Below are 19,161 nucleotides of genomic sequence, written 5' to 3'. Positions count from 1 at the left end.
ATCCACTCACGAACCATTCAACATTCACTTCAGTGAGGCACTTGGATAAGATTTCCAGTTCAGTTGCACTGGTATTATATTCCCCCACTTCAGTGGGCTCAAGCTCTATACACTTTCACTATGAAATGAGGCATAGAGTCTTCACTCTCTTCGTTTCTTGCAGCTGAGGGACAAAAGCTCAATTTTGCACTCCAGAATGCATATACAGGTACAACAGATGAATCTATTGAGAATGGAGGACAGAATCACTCATGCCATATTTAGTGATCTTCTAGCCAGAAGACACAGCTCTGTCATCCTGCGGTATTGCTATCTCTCCAGTCGTACTGGAGCCAAAAACTTAAACACCAAGCCTTAAACACCAAGCCTGCACCTCCATGACAATGGAGCCTATTATAACTCAGGTCTGTTCAGCCTACATAAGACTTCAATTGGCTGTGCTCCCTGCAGAGGCAACAACTTCTGTAGCTCCGTTAAATGGAGAATACTTTATGTCATCAGTGTTCCGCTGGAGTTGCCCAAGGTCTTGTTTTCATGCCTATCTCCTATATCTGCTTGTTTAGACTAGACACTGCCAGCTTTCTCCAGAAGCGTCACACTGTCACAAAAGTGGATAATATATTCCAGTCTCCATCCCTATGCCTTGTGCGAGTTTTGCCTCTTAGTCTCTTAGTAGCAACACAGCACTGTAACAAAAGAACAAAAGGCAGGAGTGTAGATTTGATGCTGTAGCCAAACTCACAAACTTCTGCATTTCGGTCCAGGCACACAACATTAGTCTCAGTGCTTGTGCCATTTGTAAGATACTATTGCTTGGTTGGCAACATTGGTGGTCTGGCCAAATTGCTGCAAAACAGAGAGAAACATGAGGGTGCACATAAACTGTTTTAGGAAACTTGCTGAGAATCTCACATGAACTCCAGCACACAGTTCATTCAATACGTAGGACAATATTTCAGTAGCAGGCCAATGTTTGGCAACATGCACAGACTCACCCCAAAAAAAGATGTCCTGAAAATCAAAAGTGATAGGAAAATTTGCTTTAACATGGGCTTTATTTTGAAGAGCCCTCAGGGGAATGGGGGGGCTAGGGAAAGGTTGGTCAATGATGTAAGGCAATGAGGTTTTGTGGTTGGCTACACCATGCCACTTTGCATGGGAATGTGAAAGGAATAGGGCTGGTAGATAATGGGTGGCTGTCTAGGAGCAATATAATAATTGTTGAAGTTCCTGTCGCTGATGTAGGGAGCAGGTTGATAGTAGCATGTTACATTGGCTGCATTGGGAATGATATTCTGCTCTCCAAGCACTTTGAGAGCCAAGATGGTAATCATGTTCAGTGTCTGCCTTCGCTCGTGTCCCATAAGGCAGACCGTGCTCTCGTCCACAACCCCACGCAGAGTCATCAGGTAGTCGTACTTGCTCTTCCCCTCCCCAATGAAGTGATTGCGCAAGTATGACTCAATCTTCCGCTGCTGCTCTGTTACATCAGGGAAATCAATGAAGAATCTAGAACACATGTAACGTTCCAGTGATTTAATTTCTGCCTCATTTACTGGCTTAAAATCCCGAACGAGAAGGTTGCTATATTTCAAAAGGCCTCCACCACGGATCTCTTCGGGTTTTTTTGTGGCAATCAGTTTGTACTTCAGGTGCTCCATGGCCTCATCGAAGTCTCCATACATGCTTTCAGCAATGATGGACAAATTAGAATCTTCTGACAGCTCACCATCTGCATTGCTATAGACATCTAACACAGGATTGAGGATTATCTGAAAGGAATCAACACTGAACTCAAACTGCCGTCGGAGAGAGTTGACAAATTTAAGCTCAACATTCTTCCCACTGTTGTTTGTCAAGGAGATTAGACTCCAGCGATCATAATCTGTAGACACTTTCACCATCTTCTGCACATAGGCATCCTTCATTGTCTTTGCTGTGATCTTTTCTTTGTTGACACCTTTTGGTAAGAAGTCTAAGATGCAATTAAGGACAGACTCCTTCACAACCTGAAATTGATGCTCATTTCGAAGCTCAGCAGAAAAAATGATATCCAGGTCCTTGTAGCTGGGACCATTTTGTTTTAAAAGGATGTGGCTTGCTGTGGAGCCATTCAGGCGTATGTCTTGGACAGCGATCTGATTTTTGATCAGCTGCTCCTTGACGGCACAAATGATGTATTTTGGCTTCACCTCCAACGTCGGGAAATTCCCTCGGCCATGAATGGGGATCACCTCACTTAACACTTGATCCAGTATTTTAATCTGATCCCAAGTGAGAAAACTGAATCTTGGATCTAAATCCTCAGTCATCATGAAATTAGCTGGTAAACTAAGAGGAAAACACAAAGGAAGAAGTCAGAGACATCTTAAAAAGCAGTGACAGATCAAGCATTTCAATGACATGACAAATAGCACAGGAATTGATTGATTGCCCCACCTCGGGTTTGGAAGGAAGTCCTACCCACCCAATCTAATTGGCTAGAGAGGGGTTCCTTCATTCATGTATTCAGTAGTTACATTGGAAGAGAGGCGATAGAATCATGCCTTATGGCCATAAACCTTGACCCCAAAATTACTGCTCACTATGTGTGTGTTAAGGCTGTCCTTGTTACAGCTATCACTGAACGTGCAGTTCACAGAGGTACCAACAGTGGACAAAATCCTACTCTTCACTCATAAATACAATGGTTGTGTGGGGAAAAACCATAACAAGAGCCCTCCTGGATAGACCAATGGTTCACCTAGTACAGCAACCCATCCTCACAGTGGCCAATCAAACCTATGGGAAGCTCAAAAGCAAGATCTTAATGCAGCAGCACACTGACCACTTGTGATGCTCAGCAATGGGCATAGACAGGCATACCAACAGTGGAGATACATCATAACCATCATGGCTAGTATTAGGAGCTTGTATTATTATTTTTTGCTACAGTAGATAGGTAGGTAGGTAGGTAGGTAGGTAGGTAGGTAGGTAGGTAGATCTATCTATCTATCTATCTATCTATCTATCTATCTATCTATCTATCTATCTATCTATCTATCTCAGCCATCAAAAAGTGTGTGTCTCAAGGGGGGAAATCCAAAAGAATGTCAGGTTTCTAATGCTTCCAACACAACATTGGGAAGGCATTGTTTTCCTGGAGGTTTATTACGGGTTGTTGTAAAATTAAGTGCCCCAGTGTTGTGATTTTAAGTATGCACACTATGAATGTAATTAAGGGAAATTGCAGTACTGTGCAATTAGAGGAAATTACAGTAATTAAGTACACAACCAAATATGGCAAACATGCAAGTTGATTTAAAAATAATAACAAATGTTCTGTAATGTCTATAGCATTGATTATTTACATTCAAGGAATCATCTTGATATTGTGGATCTGTAATCTTTGTGCTCTTGTCCAATAAATTGTCTGCGCTATATTTTTATTTCATTTCATTTCTTAAAAAAAGATTGGCCCGGTTTCCCCTCAAAGAATAAGAAATAAATGTTGCTTAGAGCAGTGTTTCCCAACCTTGTGCCTCCAGCTGTTTTTGGACTACAATTCCCATCATCCCTTGCCACTGGTCTTGCTAGTCAGGGATGATGGGAGTTGTAGTTCAAAAACAGCTGGAGGCACAAGGTTGGGAAACACTGGCTTAGAGCACTCTTACTCAAAGTGGAAAATAAATTTGCCTTTCTTTATATTTTGTGAACACCTGATTATTGATTGGGGAATGGGAAGCAGGGTGGAGAGGGAGATGACAATGAACAGTAATGACAATTTGGCTTTTTCTAGTATCTTGTACATACCAGTAGATACCTAAAATGGAGTTTTAGGTGAGTAGGAAGTTGCTTGATACTATGTGAGACTATTTGACCATCCAGTCCAGTAGTGTCAACTCTGAAGAGCAGCAACTCTCTAGTGCCTTAGGCAGAAGTAAGTATTTCCTGACACTATCTGCTGATCTGATTAACTGGAACTGTCTGGGACCCAACACGGGTCTCTCTGCATGCAAAGCATGTGATCGACCACTGAGTAAGGGCAGTGGTGTTTGATTCCTGTTGGGACTGGTAGGTCATAAGAAAGGGAGACCAACAAGAGATGGACAAGAGCCAGAGCCAATGACAGGTGGAGCCCACTAATTCTAGTTTTGTTATCATCCTCTCCCCTGCTTAGTTTTACAAAGGGCAACACTGAGCTGCAGAAGGATCAAGCTGACACGAAGGGATTATCACCTCAGTTGTTGAAAGAAAGAAGGCAGGCAGGTGGGGGTAGGCAGAGGACATACTAAGATTGATATAGCAGTACCCTATTTGCCCCAAAAGACCAGCGTCCAATGAGCGGTAGCCTTCTTCCCTCACTGCACATATTTATCAAGTAATTTAAAATTATTTTTATATTTATATATAAAAATTATATTTATTTTTGTGGTGTTTTTGGAATAGGAGTTTATGGTGAGGCATCTCAATACAATCTACAGCCTTGCAGAACTGTGTCTGACTCAGATGTCTTTGTAGTGGAGCAGTGAAGCAATACCCTGTGTGGTGGGGAAAAGAGACAAACTTGCACAAAGATACAATGATACTGGGTTATAACCAACTAAGTTCTGCTCAGGGTAGACCCACTGAACTTCTCATTTTCAATAGACTTGCTGAAATTAATGAACTGAAATTAGCCATGAACATTGATTTCAATGTGTCTATCCTGAGTAGGACTAGCATTGGACACAACCTACAGTTATTTCATAGCACACCCAAGCTCAAATACCTTGCAGCTTGCATAGTAGCCTTGTTTCAGGGTGATGTGAATCAGCAATTACTCTTTGGAGGTGGAGTGAAGTGGATTCAAAGGTGCTTGCTACTACAGTGGTACCTCAGGTTAAGTACTTAATTCGTTCTGGAGGTCCATACTTACTGTTCTTAACCTGAAGCACCATTTTAGCTAATGGGGCCTCCTGCTGCCGCCGCGCTGCCGGAGCACGATTTCTGTTCTCATCCTGAAGCAAAGTTCTTAACCTGAAGCAATATTTCTGGGCTAGTGGAGTCTGTAACCTGAAGCGTATATAACCTGAAGCGTATGTAACCTGAAGTACCACTGTATAAGGAACGCAGAGCATCTCCATGGGTGGAAGATCAGAAGAGCTCAGAAGACATCAACTGACTCTATTTGGCTGTCCTTTTCTCCCCTAGGACGTATCCCTAATTGTATCAAATAGGTATCCTTGCACATGAAAAATTATTTCTCCCTGCCCCACATTTTCATCTTTATATTATTTTTCTAAATTAAATAATTTAGGCACCTAGTTCAAGATTTTGTTTCTGAAATTAAGTTGTGCCTTAGAATGGCTCGTCTCTAGCAAGAAAACAGAGATGAGGAAGAGTGGAGATGACATATAGAGAGAGACACCTGGAAAAGGTGTTTTGCTGCCATGGAAACCCAATATAATGGGTGCATGGCATGAAGTGTTAGGCCTACAGAGATGCAATCTTCATGTTGCCTTGCAAGTTAGACAGTGCAGAAGCACCTGGCTAGCTCTAGCAAACATTGGTTTCGTGCCAACAAAAATTAAGGGTATTCTCTCTTCCTTCCTACTGAAACCCACACTAACACTTTCTTTAACAAACCAATATTTATAATTCTAATGTTATGGGTGTAGCCTAAATTTGGAGAGATGTAGAGATGCTCAGGTGAATTTGAAACATCTAGTCTAATCAGTGGTGACTAATGGCCATTGGGGCTGGTGGTAGGCTTCAGACAGGGGGGCTCAACAGTAGGAGGAGCCAGAGCCAATGACATAGCCTAGTCTCCTCTCTACCGTGTTCTATAACAGCAGCACTTAGACTATAGGCTGATAACCAGTGGGCAAGAAAGCAGGCAGATGCAGTAGGCTGAGGGTGTTTTGGAGCTAGTGGGGTAATCCCTCATTCAGTCTATATGAACCAGCCTCCACTAGGTTCAATGCAAGAGACAAAAATTAGCTTGCACTCTGAAGTGTATTTGAGAAATAAAGTTCCTATGCTCAATAAGATTTACTGCTGAGTAAGCTGCGGGTTAAACCACAGAGCCTAGGACTTGCCAGTCAGAAGGTCGGTGGTTCGAATCCCCACGACGGGGTGAGCTCCTGTTGCTCAGTCCCTGCTCCTGCCAACCTGGCAGTTCGAAAGCATGTCAAAGTGCAAGTAGATAAATAGGTACCACTCTGGCAGGAAGGTAAACGGTGTTCTGTGTGCTGCTCTGGTTTGCCAGAAGCGGCTTAGTCATGCTGGCCACATGACCCGGAAGCTGTACACCGGCTCTCTTGGCCAATAAAGCGAGATGAGCGCCGCAACCCCAGAGTCGGCCACGACTGGACCTAATGGTCAGGGGTCCCTTTACCTTTTAAGAACATTTAGGACCACATTGTCCCTAGCTTTCCTAGTCATTTAAGAATATTACAATTCCAGAATCCTCTAGCTAAAATATCCCCAATATGTCTGAACAATTAAAAATAAAATAAATACAAATTTAAGAAAATCATCCACTTTGCTATTTGGAAGAGTCCTCTGGAATATGTTAAATGCCTCTTGATGTAGTGACTGAAGATACCTGGAATGCACCATATGAATCATGATGTGCTCAAATACTCTTAGGCAATTGTGTCTATGATTGCAAGAAAGATTTGGGCTCATTATGATTCATATGAGTCATTCTAGGCAGCTTCAAGCATCGCATCAAGAGATGCTTCTGAAGAGTGGGCATTGTGAGCTGCCTTGAAGTAGCATACAAATGCTCCTAAATGATTAAACACATTTCAGGATTTGCCAGGGAATCTCCAATCCTACCTCAACAGGCCAGCTTTGATGGTGGGCAGTGACTGGCAGGTGCGTTGCCCTTCCCGCCTGCCAAAGTACTTTGTGCAGCAGTTTTCAAGCACTTGGAAATGACAGTGCAAGGGCTTTGCCAATCCCATGCAAAGTACTGAGCAGTACTGCTTTCTGCAGGGATACAGTTGCGCAATCAAGTTCTGCCTGGGGAACTCAGATGCACAGCTGATCTAGCACATTTCAACTCACCACCCATCAGCTGTTGAGAGGTGAATTCAGATCTACTTTCTGCATGATGCAGGGCCACATTTGCCCATGGACCAGAGTTTACTGCATCTAATTCATGCCAGGACACATGATCCTATAATGGACCTAACAAATTTAAGTATTGACAATGCCACAGGGGTACCATCCATCGGTTCTACCTGCATCACTCTTAATGTGGTGCCTCAAATGCTCCCTGGCAGTTTACCTTGTAGAAGTGGGGCATGTGAACACATTGCCATGCGCCCAACTTCACACAAAAAGACCCTTGGCCCTCACTACATCACATGAGCCAGGGTGTAAGAAATGGAAGCAGGCTAGAGCCAATCTCTTTTAATCATGGGCTTTGAAGACATGCTCCATTAAGCTAATTTCAACATACGTACTGCGGTTGTTTGTTTACTCTCTTATCTCATGGTAGTACATGGACTGCTGCTGCAAGCTTTCCATGCCATTATCATCCTATATCTCTTACAAGACTCATGGTAACCAAAAACCATATGCCCCTAACCTACCTGATGGGGGGCAGGAAGAAGAGAGAAAAAGAGTCAGCTGCTTGGAAGCCAATGGTCTTGGGGAAATACGCAATATTGATTTTCTACCATCTGAAACAAGCATTAGCCAGGTTGTTAGCCTGAACAGAAGGCCACTAGGTAGCTATCCAAGTCCTGGTTATAACTTCATCTATGGCAGGGGTGGAGAACCTTGGGCCCCAAGGGCCAAATGCAGCCTTCTAGGGCTCTCTGTCTGGTCCTCTCCACAGGCTACACCCTTCATGCGCCCTGCCCTTCTTGCGTGTTTGTTGCCTGGCTTGAATGTGTCCCTGAACCCTGATAATGCTCCTTGGTGGCAGATAGAGAGTTGTGTGATAGTAAGTATAGAAGCTAGCCTACCATATAAGGGGGGAAATATGGTACATTAATTGCTTTTCCCCACCCACCACTGGCATGTGGCCCTCAGAAGGTTGCCCAGAAGGGACTGTGGCCCTCTGGCTGAAATATATTCTGTACCCCTGAGCTGTGGCTAGAATCACACAGACATTTACCAGGAGCAAGGCCCTCTCTTGCAGTTCCTTGATTATGGAATGCTGCTCCCAAAATACATTCACCAGGCGCCGCCATTAGCATTGTTTAGGTACCAGGTTAAAGCTGGTTTACATTGGCAAATATTTTGATGGTATTTAACTCTCCTGTCTTCTGGATTTTTATATACTATTCTATTTTTACTATATACTATTCTATTTGTAACCAGGGCCATACCTGTGTGTTAGATAGAGCACATATTTTACCTGCAGGAGTTCCCAGGCTTCTCCAGGTTAGTAGATTTGGTAGTTGATGATGCAGCGAGTGATGGAAAAGACCTCTGTCCTTGGAGAACTTGCATCGCCACTGCTACTCAGGATAGACAGTACTTGGTGGGATGGATCTGGTATGAGATAACTTCTCCAGTCAGTGCATTTTTTTTATTTAACTGTATTTTTGTAGCCTTTAAAAATGCATTTAAGTTGCCTTAAATATTGCAGCGTCTTCCACACAAACTTTGAGCAATACTAATGGGGAACATTAATACTAAGCCTTGTTTAGTATATTAAGCAGCCTTATTTAAGAGTTGCATTGAACTCAGCAGTACTTACTTCTGGGTAAACTAGCACTTCCCACCCACTTCAGAAGAAATGTGAAGCAAATAGCACCAAGCCATCAAGTTACATGGTGATGGCCAGACCCAACCAAACTAAAACATCAATATCTACAAAATGTGACTGCTCATAAAAACATAGCTAAGCACTGGACAGAATCTGTCCATACTGTTTCTGAGGCCCCTCCCATCTGATTCTGAACCCTTTTTCATACAGTGGAAATCTGGGAATATTTATTCCTAACAGCCTCATATCTGTTGTTGTTTGGGAAGTATAAGGAACAACAACATAAAAAGCGCACTTCAGTTTCAAAATCAGTGGTTCAAATCACTGGTGCTTTGATAGGCTCAGCCCACCATCTTGATTTAAAGTGGCATCCAGTTCTATCCAAATATAAATTTACTCCTTTAGCTCAGGAACCACCATGAAAAATTTAGCTATAATATTTTAAGAGGTGTCCAAATGCAAACAACTTTCCAAAATACATAGTAGACATGGAGGGAGAGCAGAAATGCCCTTGCTATTCTGACTCCTGTTCTGACTTCCACATATTGTTTATTTCTGAATGGAGTCTACACATGTGCAGATTAAATAAGTGCAGCTGTTCAGCCCATTGATGGGGAACCTTATAGAGCATCAAATTGCACCTACCACTTCCTCAGGCTCTATGCACAATGGAATGGTCAATGCGTAGAGATCAGGAGTAGACACAAAAGGTGTGCCCTCACTCCTGTTCTATGTGTTTTTCTTTATGTTATTAGTCTGCATTCTGATGTTCCAGAGGGTAGGACCCAAACCAATGGATTCAAAATACAAGAAAGGCAATTCCAGGTAAATGTGAGGAAGAACTTTCTGGTGGTAAGAGCTGTTCAACAGTGGAACAGGCCTCTTCAGAAGGTGATGGACTCTCCTTCCTTGGAGATTTTTAAGCAGAAGTTGGACGACCGTATGTCAGCTGTGATTCCTGCATTACAGTGGGGGTGGGGGTGTTGTACTAGGTGATCCTTTGAGTACCTTCCAACTCTTCATTTTTATGATTCTATGTTGAGTATTCCCATATTTCAATAATCAGAAAAGGGCTCTTGAGGACTAGGTAACTGCTCTTTTTAAATAAATAAAAATAGGCCAATTTTTTAGCATTCAATGATCTCTACAACAGAGGCCATGTTCTCCCCAACCTACCTTCCTAGTACCCAATAATGACATTCATATAATACAAAGTCCTATTGTGCTTGAGTGCATTGTGTAGAACAGGACTGGCTATTGTTTCTAAGCACATTGCTAGGCACCCACCTCTCTGAGGGCCATATTCTAGCAGTGGGAGTAACCAGCGTATACATACACACACTATACTTTCAGACCACATACACTCACCACATATGCCCCCCTCTCACACACATGTACACATGCATATGCACACACCCATAAACACACACCATTTCCAGTTCTCCCCACTCCAAATCTGTGGTGGCCTTTAACTTTGCACAGATCATGCTCTGAAAAGTAAGAGGTAGTATTTCCAGCCTGACATACACCCCCCTCCAGTTTTGCTAGCTGGGGGGGGGGGAATCAAATTTATCAAGCTCCTATTGAGACACCTGTTGGTTGATGAGGTTTGTTCAGATGTGTCCTCTGCCCCAAAAGACAGAAAGAAGGTGGGATTAGCTTGGGGTAGAAATAATATACCTGAACATTTCTTCCTGATGAAACCCAGAAAGCTTGCACACTGTTATCTAACTTACAATTGGGCTTCCGTATATATTTTCTACCTCCTATTGCAAGAGCTTAACTTTCTTAGCAGAGTTTCCACTGAGAAATAAACAGATTCAAACTTACGATAGCTGGATTTTTGCCAAGTATGCACTGCCGAAGAGTCAATGTGATGAATCACTGGATCCTTTGGCAAAAATATGAAATGCACATCTTGTCACCGATGAAAGCGTGAACCTCCCAATGAAATGCTGTGGGATAAGAACAAACAGTAACATGCCTTTTTGAAACCTGAGTAGTCAACCTGCTGTACTAAGTTATGGACAAGTTCCTAACCTTGCATTCATGACATTGCCCTTCAAAGACATATGTGAGATCAGTGATTTGTCAAACACAAGTGTTTGGGGTAAACTACAGCGCCCAGGATTCTTTGGGGGAAGCCATGTGCTTGAAATGTGTGTTAAATGTTATGGTGGGGAAATGACTTAAGCTTGGCCCCATCTGCACTATATATCTAAAGCCATATCATACTATCCTAACAGTCATGGCTTCCTCTGTTGTAACCTCCAGACACACCTTCCAACATTCCTCTGATGAAGATCAGAGCACGTGTCTTTTGGTGCCATGCTCTCACATGAATCAGCTGACCTGCGTGAGTGAGCAGCAGCACTGCAAGTGCCAGCGTCAACTGCTAGCGCCGGCTTATCCTCCTCCCCGAGCTTGGTGGATGCAACACTAGAGGAGCAAAATGGGACATTCCAGGATCAAATCAGAAGCTGGGATGGCTCCTGTAATTCTGGGGATGTCCTGGAACAATTGGAACACTTGAAGGGGATGTCTGTGTATGGTGATTATTAACAGCCGCATTGTTACTGACGTGGTCTTGTGAATAAGTCCTAACTGTTGCTTGGCAGATGGGAGTTTCACATTTAAGCTTTGTAGTGATTTAGCATGGTCATTAAGAAAGCTGAGCCACACCTTCACGCAGAAGCAACTGGCAATGGCATTCAGCAAATCTTATTTATGCTACAGGTGGGAAAGGCTTGCAATGCATATTGAAGCAAAGCTCCTCACTTTGGCCCCATCCATCATTCTCTCCTCGTCTTCCAGCAGCATGGTAATAACGTCAGCAGTGACATTTCAATCCATTCTAGCCATAGGAAAAAGTAGCAGCATTGTGATTTTTCGGTTCTAGCAGTTATCCTCTTTCCTAATGCAACTGAAACAGACTTTGAAGCAACACCAGCAGACAGTGGTGCAGTTAGGTGACTTTGGACTGTAGACTTAATTGTATTGAGATGTATCCTTTAGGTGGAAATATGCTCTATTTCAGTTACTTGAAAATGTAGAAAGCTGGTCCTGCTGTGTTTAAGGGCTGCCCTGCTCATTCTGTTCTGAAGTCCTACCCTGATGGCAACATTGCTTGCACAACTAACTTTATGTGACTGTAATAAGACCAGAAAACACAAAGCAGTGCAAACAGGTGTAAAACTTTCTTGTGTCAATCTATCCAGGGTCATTAACTGTCAGCAAGAAGAAGCTGATCATGTTGAGCGAAGGATGTGAAATCAATGGAATCAGGGCTTTCTGCAGAAGCAGCTGGCTTAAGATTCAGAAATCAAACTACAAAGCAGAATTCCTCTGGCAGGATTTGCACGCCCTTAGGTAGAAGGTATCAAAAGACACCCCCAACACCTGTTAAATTTGTTTCACAAAGCAGAATCACCCCAATATATATGTTCCAGAAAACCAAGTGCCTGTACAAAGAGAAGGATCCTTGCATGAGTTTATAAGAAAGCCATAAATCCAGAATTTCCTGGAAATTGCCGAAATTTTGCCATCAGAAACAGTGTCTGGGTGAGAATCGCTTAAATCTGGACATATGTCAACCCATGTGTTGCAAGTGGGCTCCCCCCCCCCGACGAATTTCCTTTAAAATAGCTCAACAACTTTATAGCAACTTTACTTAACCCTGTGATAGAAAATGTATATTGTGCCAATGTATGAAGTCTCCTTGTTTGGGGCAGTTCCATTCAAACTTGTTCTATGGGTGCTGACTTACTGCAGTAGAATAAACTAGGGAACTACTGGGTGCCTTATTTTATACTCCCTGGTCTTGTCTTTTATTTAACATCCCTACCTGGGAGACAAACTGCTTTGGTGGACTCCCTTAAAAGTTCTGCATTGCTTCAGGTAATGTTCCTGGGGCAGGAACAAGGTAAATCTAGGGGCTGCAGATTTTTGGGCCACAGGGTCGGCTGGGGGCCTATGCACAGCCCTTCAAATTTTTAAAAATAGCTTTCATAGAGGCTAAGCTTTGTGCACAGGCTAAGAAAATATTTCTCTTCATGTCTTGGTGATTTCAGCAGATTGATAGGTGGTTGGCCTTATCTCCCTGCCAGAATGGCCTGCAGGGTTTGAGGGAGGTCAAGATCCAGCCCACCAGCCAGCCACACTTGGTTTCCTACCCCTGCTATGTATGAATAGCCAGCTCATTCAATGAATATGGATATTTTTACATAGTAAAAAAGGCACCATCCACAGACAGCAGAGAGGTACCAGCAGACGCCAGTGAACTCCAAAGTGTGCAGAAGCAGGGACAAAGCGGAGGAAGTAAAGCTCAGTGACCATGGTCATGGGATGCTGGCTGGCTGGTAGAGTGGGCAGTATTTGGTGCAAAAGCATGGCTGCTGGACCTCTGAAGCCCTAAAAGGAACACAGGCATATTACAACATTTTGTTGCAGATCCCACCACTTTCACTTATAGCCCACCTTCAAGTTTAAGACCATGAATTTCAGAGTCTAAAACAAGAGTGGGGAATCTTTTTCAACTAAAGAACTGCAATTCCTTCTAAGGCAACCTTCTGGGGTCCACTTGCAGTGACTGGCAGGGTGAAAGACAAAAGTGGTCAGTGGGATGAATGTCCATCTTTGCTTTGTACAATAGACTAGTCTCCTCTGTCAGGGCAAGCAGAAGTCGTTATCAGAGTTTTAGGATGTATTCTAGCCAGACGAAAACACTCAGTCAAGGTTAGGAGGTTGGGTGGGAGGGTGGAAAGCAGATAGGACCTAGAAATATATCAAGGGTCATACAGAGAGGCCTGGGTCTGAATTTCTCTACCCTGGTCTAGTGTGGAGTCAGATGGAGGTGAAAATTAGTGGACTTTTTAATACCATTGCTTCAGGTGGAAAAGCAATTGCAGTCTGCATTGGCTAGGATGTGGCAATTCACTCACTGTTTGTGTGCTCAGAAAGAAGTACTTTCTAGCTTTTGCACTATGACACAAGTTATAAAGCAGAGCCCCCTTCTGAAGCTTCAGAGCAAATTCTCCATCTGAGTTCAGTTTAAACTGTGTTTGCTTTCTAACTGGCTGGGAAACGCAACAAAAATAAATACTGCTGTTTAGAGTCAATGTTGCTGTTTAGAGTCAATGTTGCTGTTTTGAACCATAGCTCCTGCTATGGTAAAATAATAAACAGTTAAGAAACAAAAATGCAGATTAATTCATCAAAGTGACTGCTCTTTTCAGCTTGCTGATTCATTGTAGGCTTTGGGGGCACAGAGACAAGATAAAGACAATTCAAGTCATATAAAAAGAAGGGGAAAATAAAGAACATGGAATAATTTTAGAGGCGGAAACTCTAGCTCGTTTGCCCCTCAGTGCCAAATGTTTATACAGCCTCAACCCACCTGTGGCTGTAAGGGGAAATTATTCCAACATCTCTCTCCAGCTTCTAACAGCTTCTCAGAGAACCAAATCATTTTGACCAATGATTCATTTATGAAAATTTATTGCCATCAAAGCACCATGGGGAGAATTGGCATGACAAACTTGAAAGGACTGAATGAAGCACATTGGGATGGCTAAAATAAGAAAAATGGGGGAGAGGGTGGCAGGAGAAAGTTGACCCTGTGGATAGGACGTTATTCAAGAATTAGTGCTAGAAATCTGAGTTTACAGTGCAAGTTGAATAAGTGAAAGGCAAATGTACTGCCTTGACTTCTGCTCATAAAACCATTTATTTCACACACACCCCACCCCCCACAGACATCCACTACAGAGAAAATAAATGTAAGGGTGGGCCACCTACTTTAAAGGACAATAGTGGCAATGGATGTTATAGAAAGTGCTCTTGAACCTTGGATTCCCAGAGGTCTAAAACTCCTATCATCCCCAGCAAGCTTAATTGATGGTCAGGGGTGATGGGAGTTGAAGTCCAACAGCATCTGAAGACCTAAGGTTGAATAATTATGTCAACTCTAGAAGCAAATGCCCCTGTTTTTCACTGCTTACACACTTGCATGCACTCATGCACACACACACACCCCATGATATAAGAATTCAGTAGCCTTCCTAGTATCACGTAACACAAGTGAAATTCTAGGGCAGAAAAGGGGTTGGTCAGATCTCTCTAGCATCCGGAACTATTCAGAGCTTGGAAATACTTTTCTAAAGAGACCCACGGATCTTAGCAGATTTTGGGGTTCTAAAACCCCAACTTGGCCAAAAGCACCAGTGCTAAATGCACATGCTTAATATCTGCAAGGTACTAGTCTCAATTTCAGTGAAGTAGAGGGGCTGGGAAAGACATCTTCCTGAGAGACATTGAAGAACTTCTGCCGAGTATATTGATTGATTGCATTTACATCCTATCTTTTTGTCCAAGGAGCTAAAGGTGGCATACCTGGTTCTCCCCCTCATTTCATCCACACAAGAACCCTGTGAGTTGGGTTAGGCTGAGAGGCAGTGACAGGCTCAACATTACCCAGTGAGCTTCGTGGCTGAATAGGAATTTGTACCTCCATTTCCCAGGGCTTTATCCAACAGTCTAACCACTACACCATACTAACACTCTAATAGTAAATGACCATGGACTAAATGGACTAATTATATGACTTTGCATATATAAAGGGGTTTTGCAGGTTCAATAAAATAAGTCTACAGTCCACTGATGAATCCAAATGTATCTTGAGAAGTCTCATAATCCAAAACTCAACAGGTTCCTAGTTAGTCCCAGGGACGAATAATGTCATAGCACTCACCATTTTATATACTTACAACTATGCAGATTTATTTTAAACTAAAGGTAGTCGGTGGACTTTTAGAACGTATAGTGCTTTAGAAGCCATTTAGCAAAAGGGAACATATATTTGCCAAGGGACTATATATGAGGCTCAAGAAGTATACAGCATCCAGAAAGACTGGAGAATATAATGGTTGTTAGTTTGGTAGGGTTGCCATATTTTGAAGATCAAAAAAGAGGACGCTATGACAGCTATTCAAAGCAAATAAATGCAATTTGTCTCAAATCGTACCCCGGAAAAAGAGGACATGTCCTGGAAAAAGAGGACACATGACAACCCTAATTTGGGGTCTTATATAAAGCTCAGGGGTTCTACATGGACAGAAACCTTTTATGCAAATCCATGTCCAGGGATTTTGTATAACTCTTTAAGAGAATGACATTTACCTACACAATATAGCTTTCCCAAAACCTTGTAGAAAACTTCAGAACATAATTCATGAAATCAGTATGCAAAGGGCAGATCTTCTATAGCATCGAGAGTTCCCACAGAAAATGTAAAACTCCTATAGTATCCAAAGCACGCGAGCAAGAGGGAGAAAGAGTGCTTATATATACTACTTAAAGATTATAAAGCATGCCTAGTCCTTCAACATGTGCACACCTCTGTAGCTCAGATGGTCTTTTATAGCACTTATACATGACTCAAGGATTCTTTAGCCCACATGCACATCTTGCAAAGGATCTATAATAGTATTTAGGAAGTCCTGCAGTCTGGAGACCTTCTATAGTTATGAACATTTTTACTCAAAAGCAGGCTTTAAATGAATGGGGGGGACCGACCCACATGACGCTGACACAAAAACCTTGCACATAGATTATGTAAAATAACGAAAGTTTACTACCCCCCCTTTTCTCTTCCCCGTTCTATCCCCCCAACCTCTCTTCTTCCCGAACCTCATACTGTCTATAACATTAGTGTCTAACATTGAATGTAAACGATCCACAGAAAGGACTCTATCAACTGAAAGCAGAGACGCTGTATGTACTTTCGTTACCCAAGAAAAACTTCAATAAAAACATTTTTTTAAAAGCACACTTCATAGAACATCCAGTTAGTATATACCAGCCCCTATTTTTTAATCCAAAAAGTCAACCCCGGGTAGTTTCTAAGGACGCTCTAGAAAGTCCGAAAGATACGGGGATCTCAGACACTACACAGAACCCAGGGATTCTTTACACATAGTAAAGAATTGCACAAGCTACGGCATCAACTCCTTCCCTCTTCCCTTTTCCACGTTATATGCTACGGATGGAATTCCCATGTTCAAAGACAGCATCCCTCAGTTTTCCATTTTCGGGGGATGAGGACAAAGCAACAGAAGTTAGACACTTCCAACACACGCTTCCTTGCAACCAACGGAAAACCAATGGAACTCGGCTAGAAAACAATGCGACTCACTGGAACTTGAGCATCTCCCGACACTTTGATGGGATGCGGCCAAAGGTCTTACAGAACTCGGCAAAAGTGAGATATGCTCAGTCAAACAATTGCTGGGCTGCTAAACCTCAAGGAGGTTCATCCAAGCCCCGAAAACAACCGAATGCACGGACGCGCTGTCCTCCGTCTCTATAGAACTATATGCAGAACTACGTCCAAAAGACAGATCCTATGTGAGGGTATAGTTTCTAGGTTCCTTACGCTCTAGTGTTATTCTGAATGCCACGCACATTTATGCGGGTGACAACAACGAACGACCACAACGAACAACCTGGAGCGCCAGAGGCAACTCCAGAAATATATGCCTCTGAGCTACCTTAAAAGAAACCCCTTCGTGTAGACCTTTGCCTTGCCTCGGCTTCCTTGCCTCGGTCAAGCACTTACCGAGTTGGCCTCGTGGAAGCGGTAGATCCTGGTCCCCCTCTCCCCCTCAGCGTCCCTCAAGCCTGCAGGCGAGAGAATGGCAAGGCGCACCCCTCACAGCCCTTGTCCTCCCTCCGTTTCCCTTCGGGGATGGATCAGCTGGAGCTTGTGAGGGCGCCAGGGGGAGAGATAAGTCCACAAGGGCTCCGCCTCCCGCCAGTCCCCCTCGGAGCCAAGGGGGGGAGGGAAGCCCGAAATCAGGGAACGGGAGGGGAGGGAGGGGGGAAAGAAGAGCGGAGACTCGGCGCCGAGGCTGCTGTCCGCGGCCACGGCGGTGCTGAAATGCGCCCCGCGCCTCTCCCCTGCCTCAGCCGTTGTAGCGTAAAAGAGTGGTCATGGCAACTCCGCGTCACACAGTTTGAGGTGGGGCTGCCTAATGGGTCTTCCTCCTTGCTGTGTGCCCGTGGGAGGCGGCAGACAGAGTCCGTGGGCGTTAGGACACCCGACCCCCCAGCGCAGGGAAGGGGGAAGCCCAGCGATCCGCCTGGTTAGTTAGCCTGTCAGTTTCTGCCTGGTTAATTTCACTCCCGTCTAAGGCTTCCCATCTCACAGGGACCCCACTTCTCTTCTTCTTTTTAAAAAAATTACCGGCATTTTAAAAAAGCGGGGGGGGGGGGAACCAGTGGTTTTTCTTTCTTTCAAAGGATTCCCAGTTCTACGAGAAAGGGCTCAGCTTGAAGCAGGACATCCTGACGCACCTGCACCTGTTTTCAAGCCATAATTATTGTGGGTTACAATAAAGAGGAGAGAGAGAGATTCAGGTCATATGTGGTGTATGATTGTTTTCACCAATGGGAAACCACAGCTAGCCCGGCGAAACTGAGATTCTGAGAAACCTTGCCGAACCCTGAGCCACAGCCTCTGACTAGCCTTATTTTGCATCCTCCTCCAATATATTTGTGGGTGGCGCTGTGGGTTAAACTACAGAGCCTAGGGCTTGCAGATCAAAAGGTGGAATCCCCACGAAGGGGTGAGCTCACCCGTTGCTCCGTCCCTGCTCCTGCCAACCTAATAGTTTGAAGGCACGTCAAAGTGCAAGTAGATAAATAGGTACCTCTCCAGCAGGAAGGTAAACGGCGTTTCCGTGCACTGCTCTGGTTCTCCTGAAGCGGCTTAGTCATGCTGGCCACATGACCCGGAAGCTGTACGCCGGTTCCCTCGGCCAGTAAAGCGAGATGAGCGCCACAACCCCAGAGTTGTCCGTGACTGGACCTAACGGTCAGGGGTCTCTTTACCTTTACCAGGATAGTTGCCTATCTGGAATGTCTTCTTATCATCTCATGCCACCTTGGAGATGTGTGCGTGTTTAAAAACAAGACTACTCAGCAAAGGTAAAATTTGCTTTAGTTGACTGTCCTATTTTACCTCTGGTCCTGCCCACCACTGGCAAGTGCCCCCCAACCCAAAAAAGCTATCCAGAAGAGAATGCAGTCCTCAGACTGAAAAAGGTTCCCCATCCATGATCTATTACAGTGGTACCTCATGTTACATACGCTTCAGGTTACATACGCTTCAGGTTACACACTCCACTAACCCAGAAATAATGCTTCAGGTTAAGAACTTTGCTTCAGGATAAGAACAGAAATCGGGCTCTGGCGGTGCGGCAGCAGCAGGAGGCCCCATTAGCTAAAGTGCTGCTTCAGGTTAAGAACAGTTTCAGGTTAAGAACGGACCTCCGGAACGAATTAAGTACTTAACCCGAGGTACCACTGTACTAGAAATTGAGGAGAGCTGGTATTTCAAGACTGCCTCATCGATGCGCTTTGTGTCTGAAGCCCATTACCGGCCATGGACTGGATCACTCCCACGGAGATTG

The 19,161-nt window shown here is 43.8% G+C and overlaps 1 protein-coding gene and 1 long non-coding RNA gene across 5 annotated transcripts; one reads left to right on the top strand and one right to left on the bottom strand.

Moving 5' to 3' along the window:
* Nucleotides 1–1,036: 1,036 nt before the first annotated feature.
* Nucleotides 1,037–17,668, bottom strand: TENT5D (terminal nucleotidyltransferase 5D). Of its 4 annotated transcripts, none has more exons than XM_083722385.1 (5): nt 17,307–17,663; nt 10,523–10,647; nt 8,339–8,475; nt 7,566–7,655; nt 1,037–2,331 (listed from the first exon to the last, which is right to left on the bottom strand). In XM_083722385.1, the coding sequence occupies exon 5, from the start codon at nt 2,313–2,315 to the stop codon at nt 1,137–1,139; it is 1,179 nt and encodes a 392-aa protein (XP_083578511.1). In that variant the 5' UTR covers nt 2,316–2,331; nt 7,566–7,655; nt 8,339–8,475; nt 10,523–10,647; nt 17,307–17,663; the 3' UTR covers nt 1,037–1,136. The 4 variants fall into 4 exon arrangements, with proteins under 4 accessions (XP_083578511.1, XP_083578509.1, XP_083578508.1 ...); XM_083722383.1 differs by lacking the exon at nt 7,566–7,655 and adding an exon at nt 14,489–14,632 and having other exon boundaries at nt 17,307–17,631; XM_083722382.1 differs by lacking the exon at nt 7,566–7,655 and having other exon boundaries at nt 17,307–17,668.
* Nucleotides 17,669–17,708: 40 nt separating this feature from the next.
* LOC310836106 lies at nt 17,709–18,105 on the top strand. The gene is made up of 2 exons (XR_014559864.1): nt 17,709–17,832; nt 17,990–18,105. It is a non-coding gene; the product is annotated as an uncharacterized lncRNA (long non-coding RNA).
* Nucleotides 18,106–19,161: the final 1,056 nt, after the last annotated feature.

Source organism: Podarcis gaigeae (genome assembly GCF_964106915.1).
Source record: "Podarcis gaigeae genome assembly, chromosome: Z".
NCBI classification, from domain to species: domain Eukaryota; kingdom Metazoa; phylum Chordata; class Lepidosauria; order Squamata; family Lacertidae; genus Podarcis; species Podarcis gaigeae.
The sequence above is the reverse complement of the archived record's forward strand: the minus strand, read 5'-3'. Positions and strand labels throughout refer to the sequence as shown.

Coding starts and splice junctions, on each gene's coding strand:
- TENT5D (XM_083722382.1), bottom strand. CDS start 8,433: ATGCAAGTTCTCCAAGGACAGAGGTCTTTTCCATCACTCGCTGCATCA. Junction 2,332..8,338: donor AAGCCTGGGAACTCCTGCAG/GTAAAATATGTG, acceptor TTTTCCTCTTAG/TTTACCAGCTAATTTCATGA.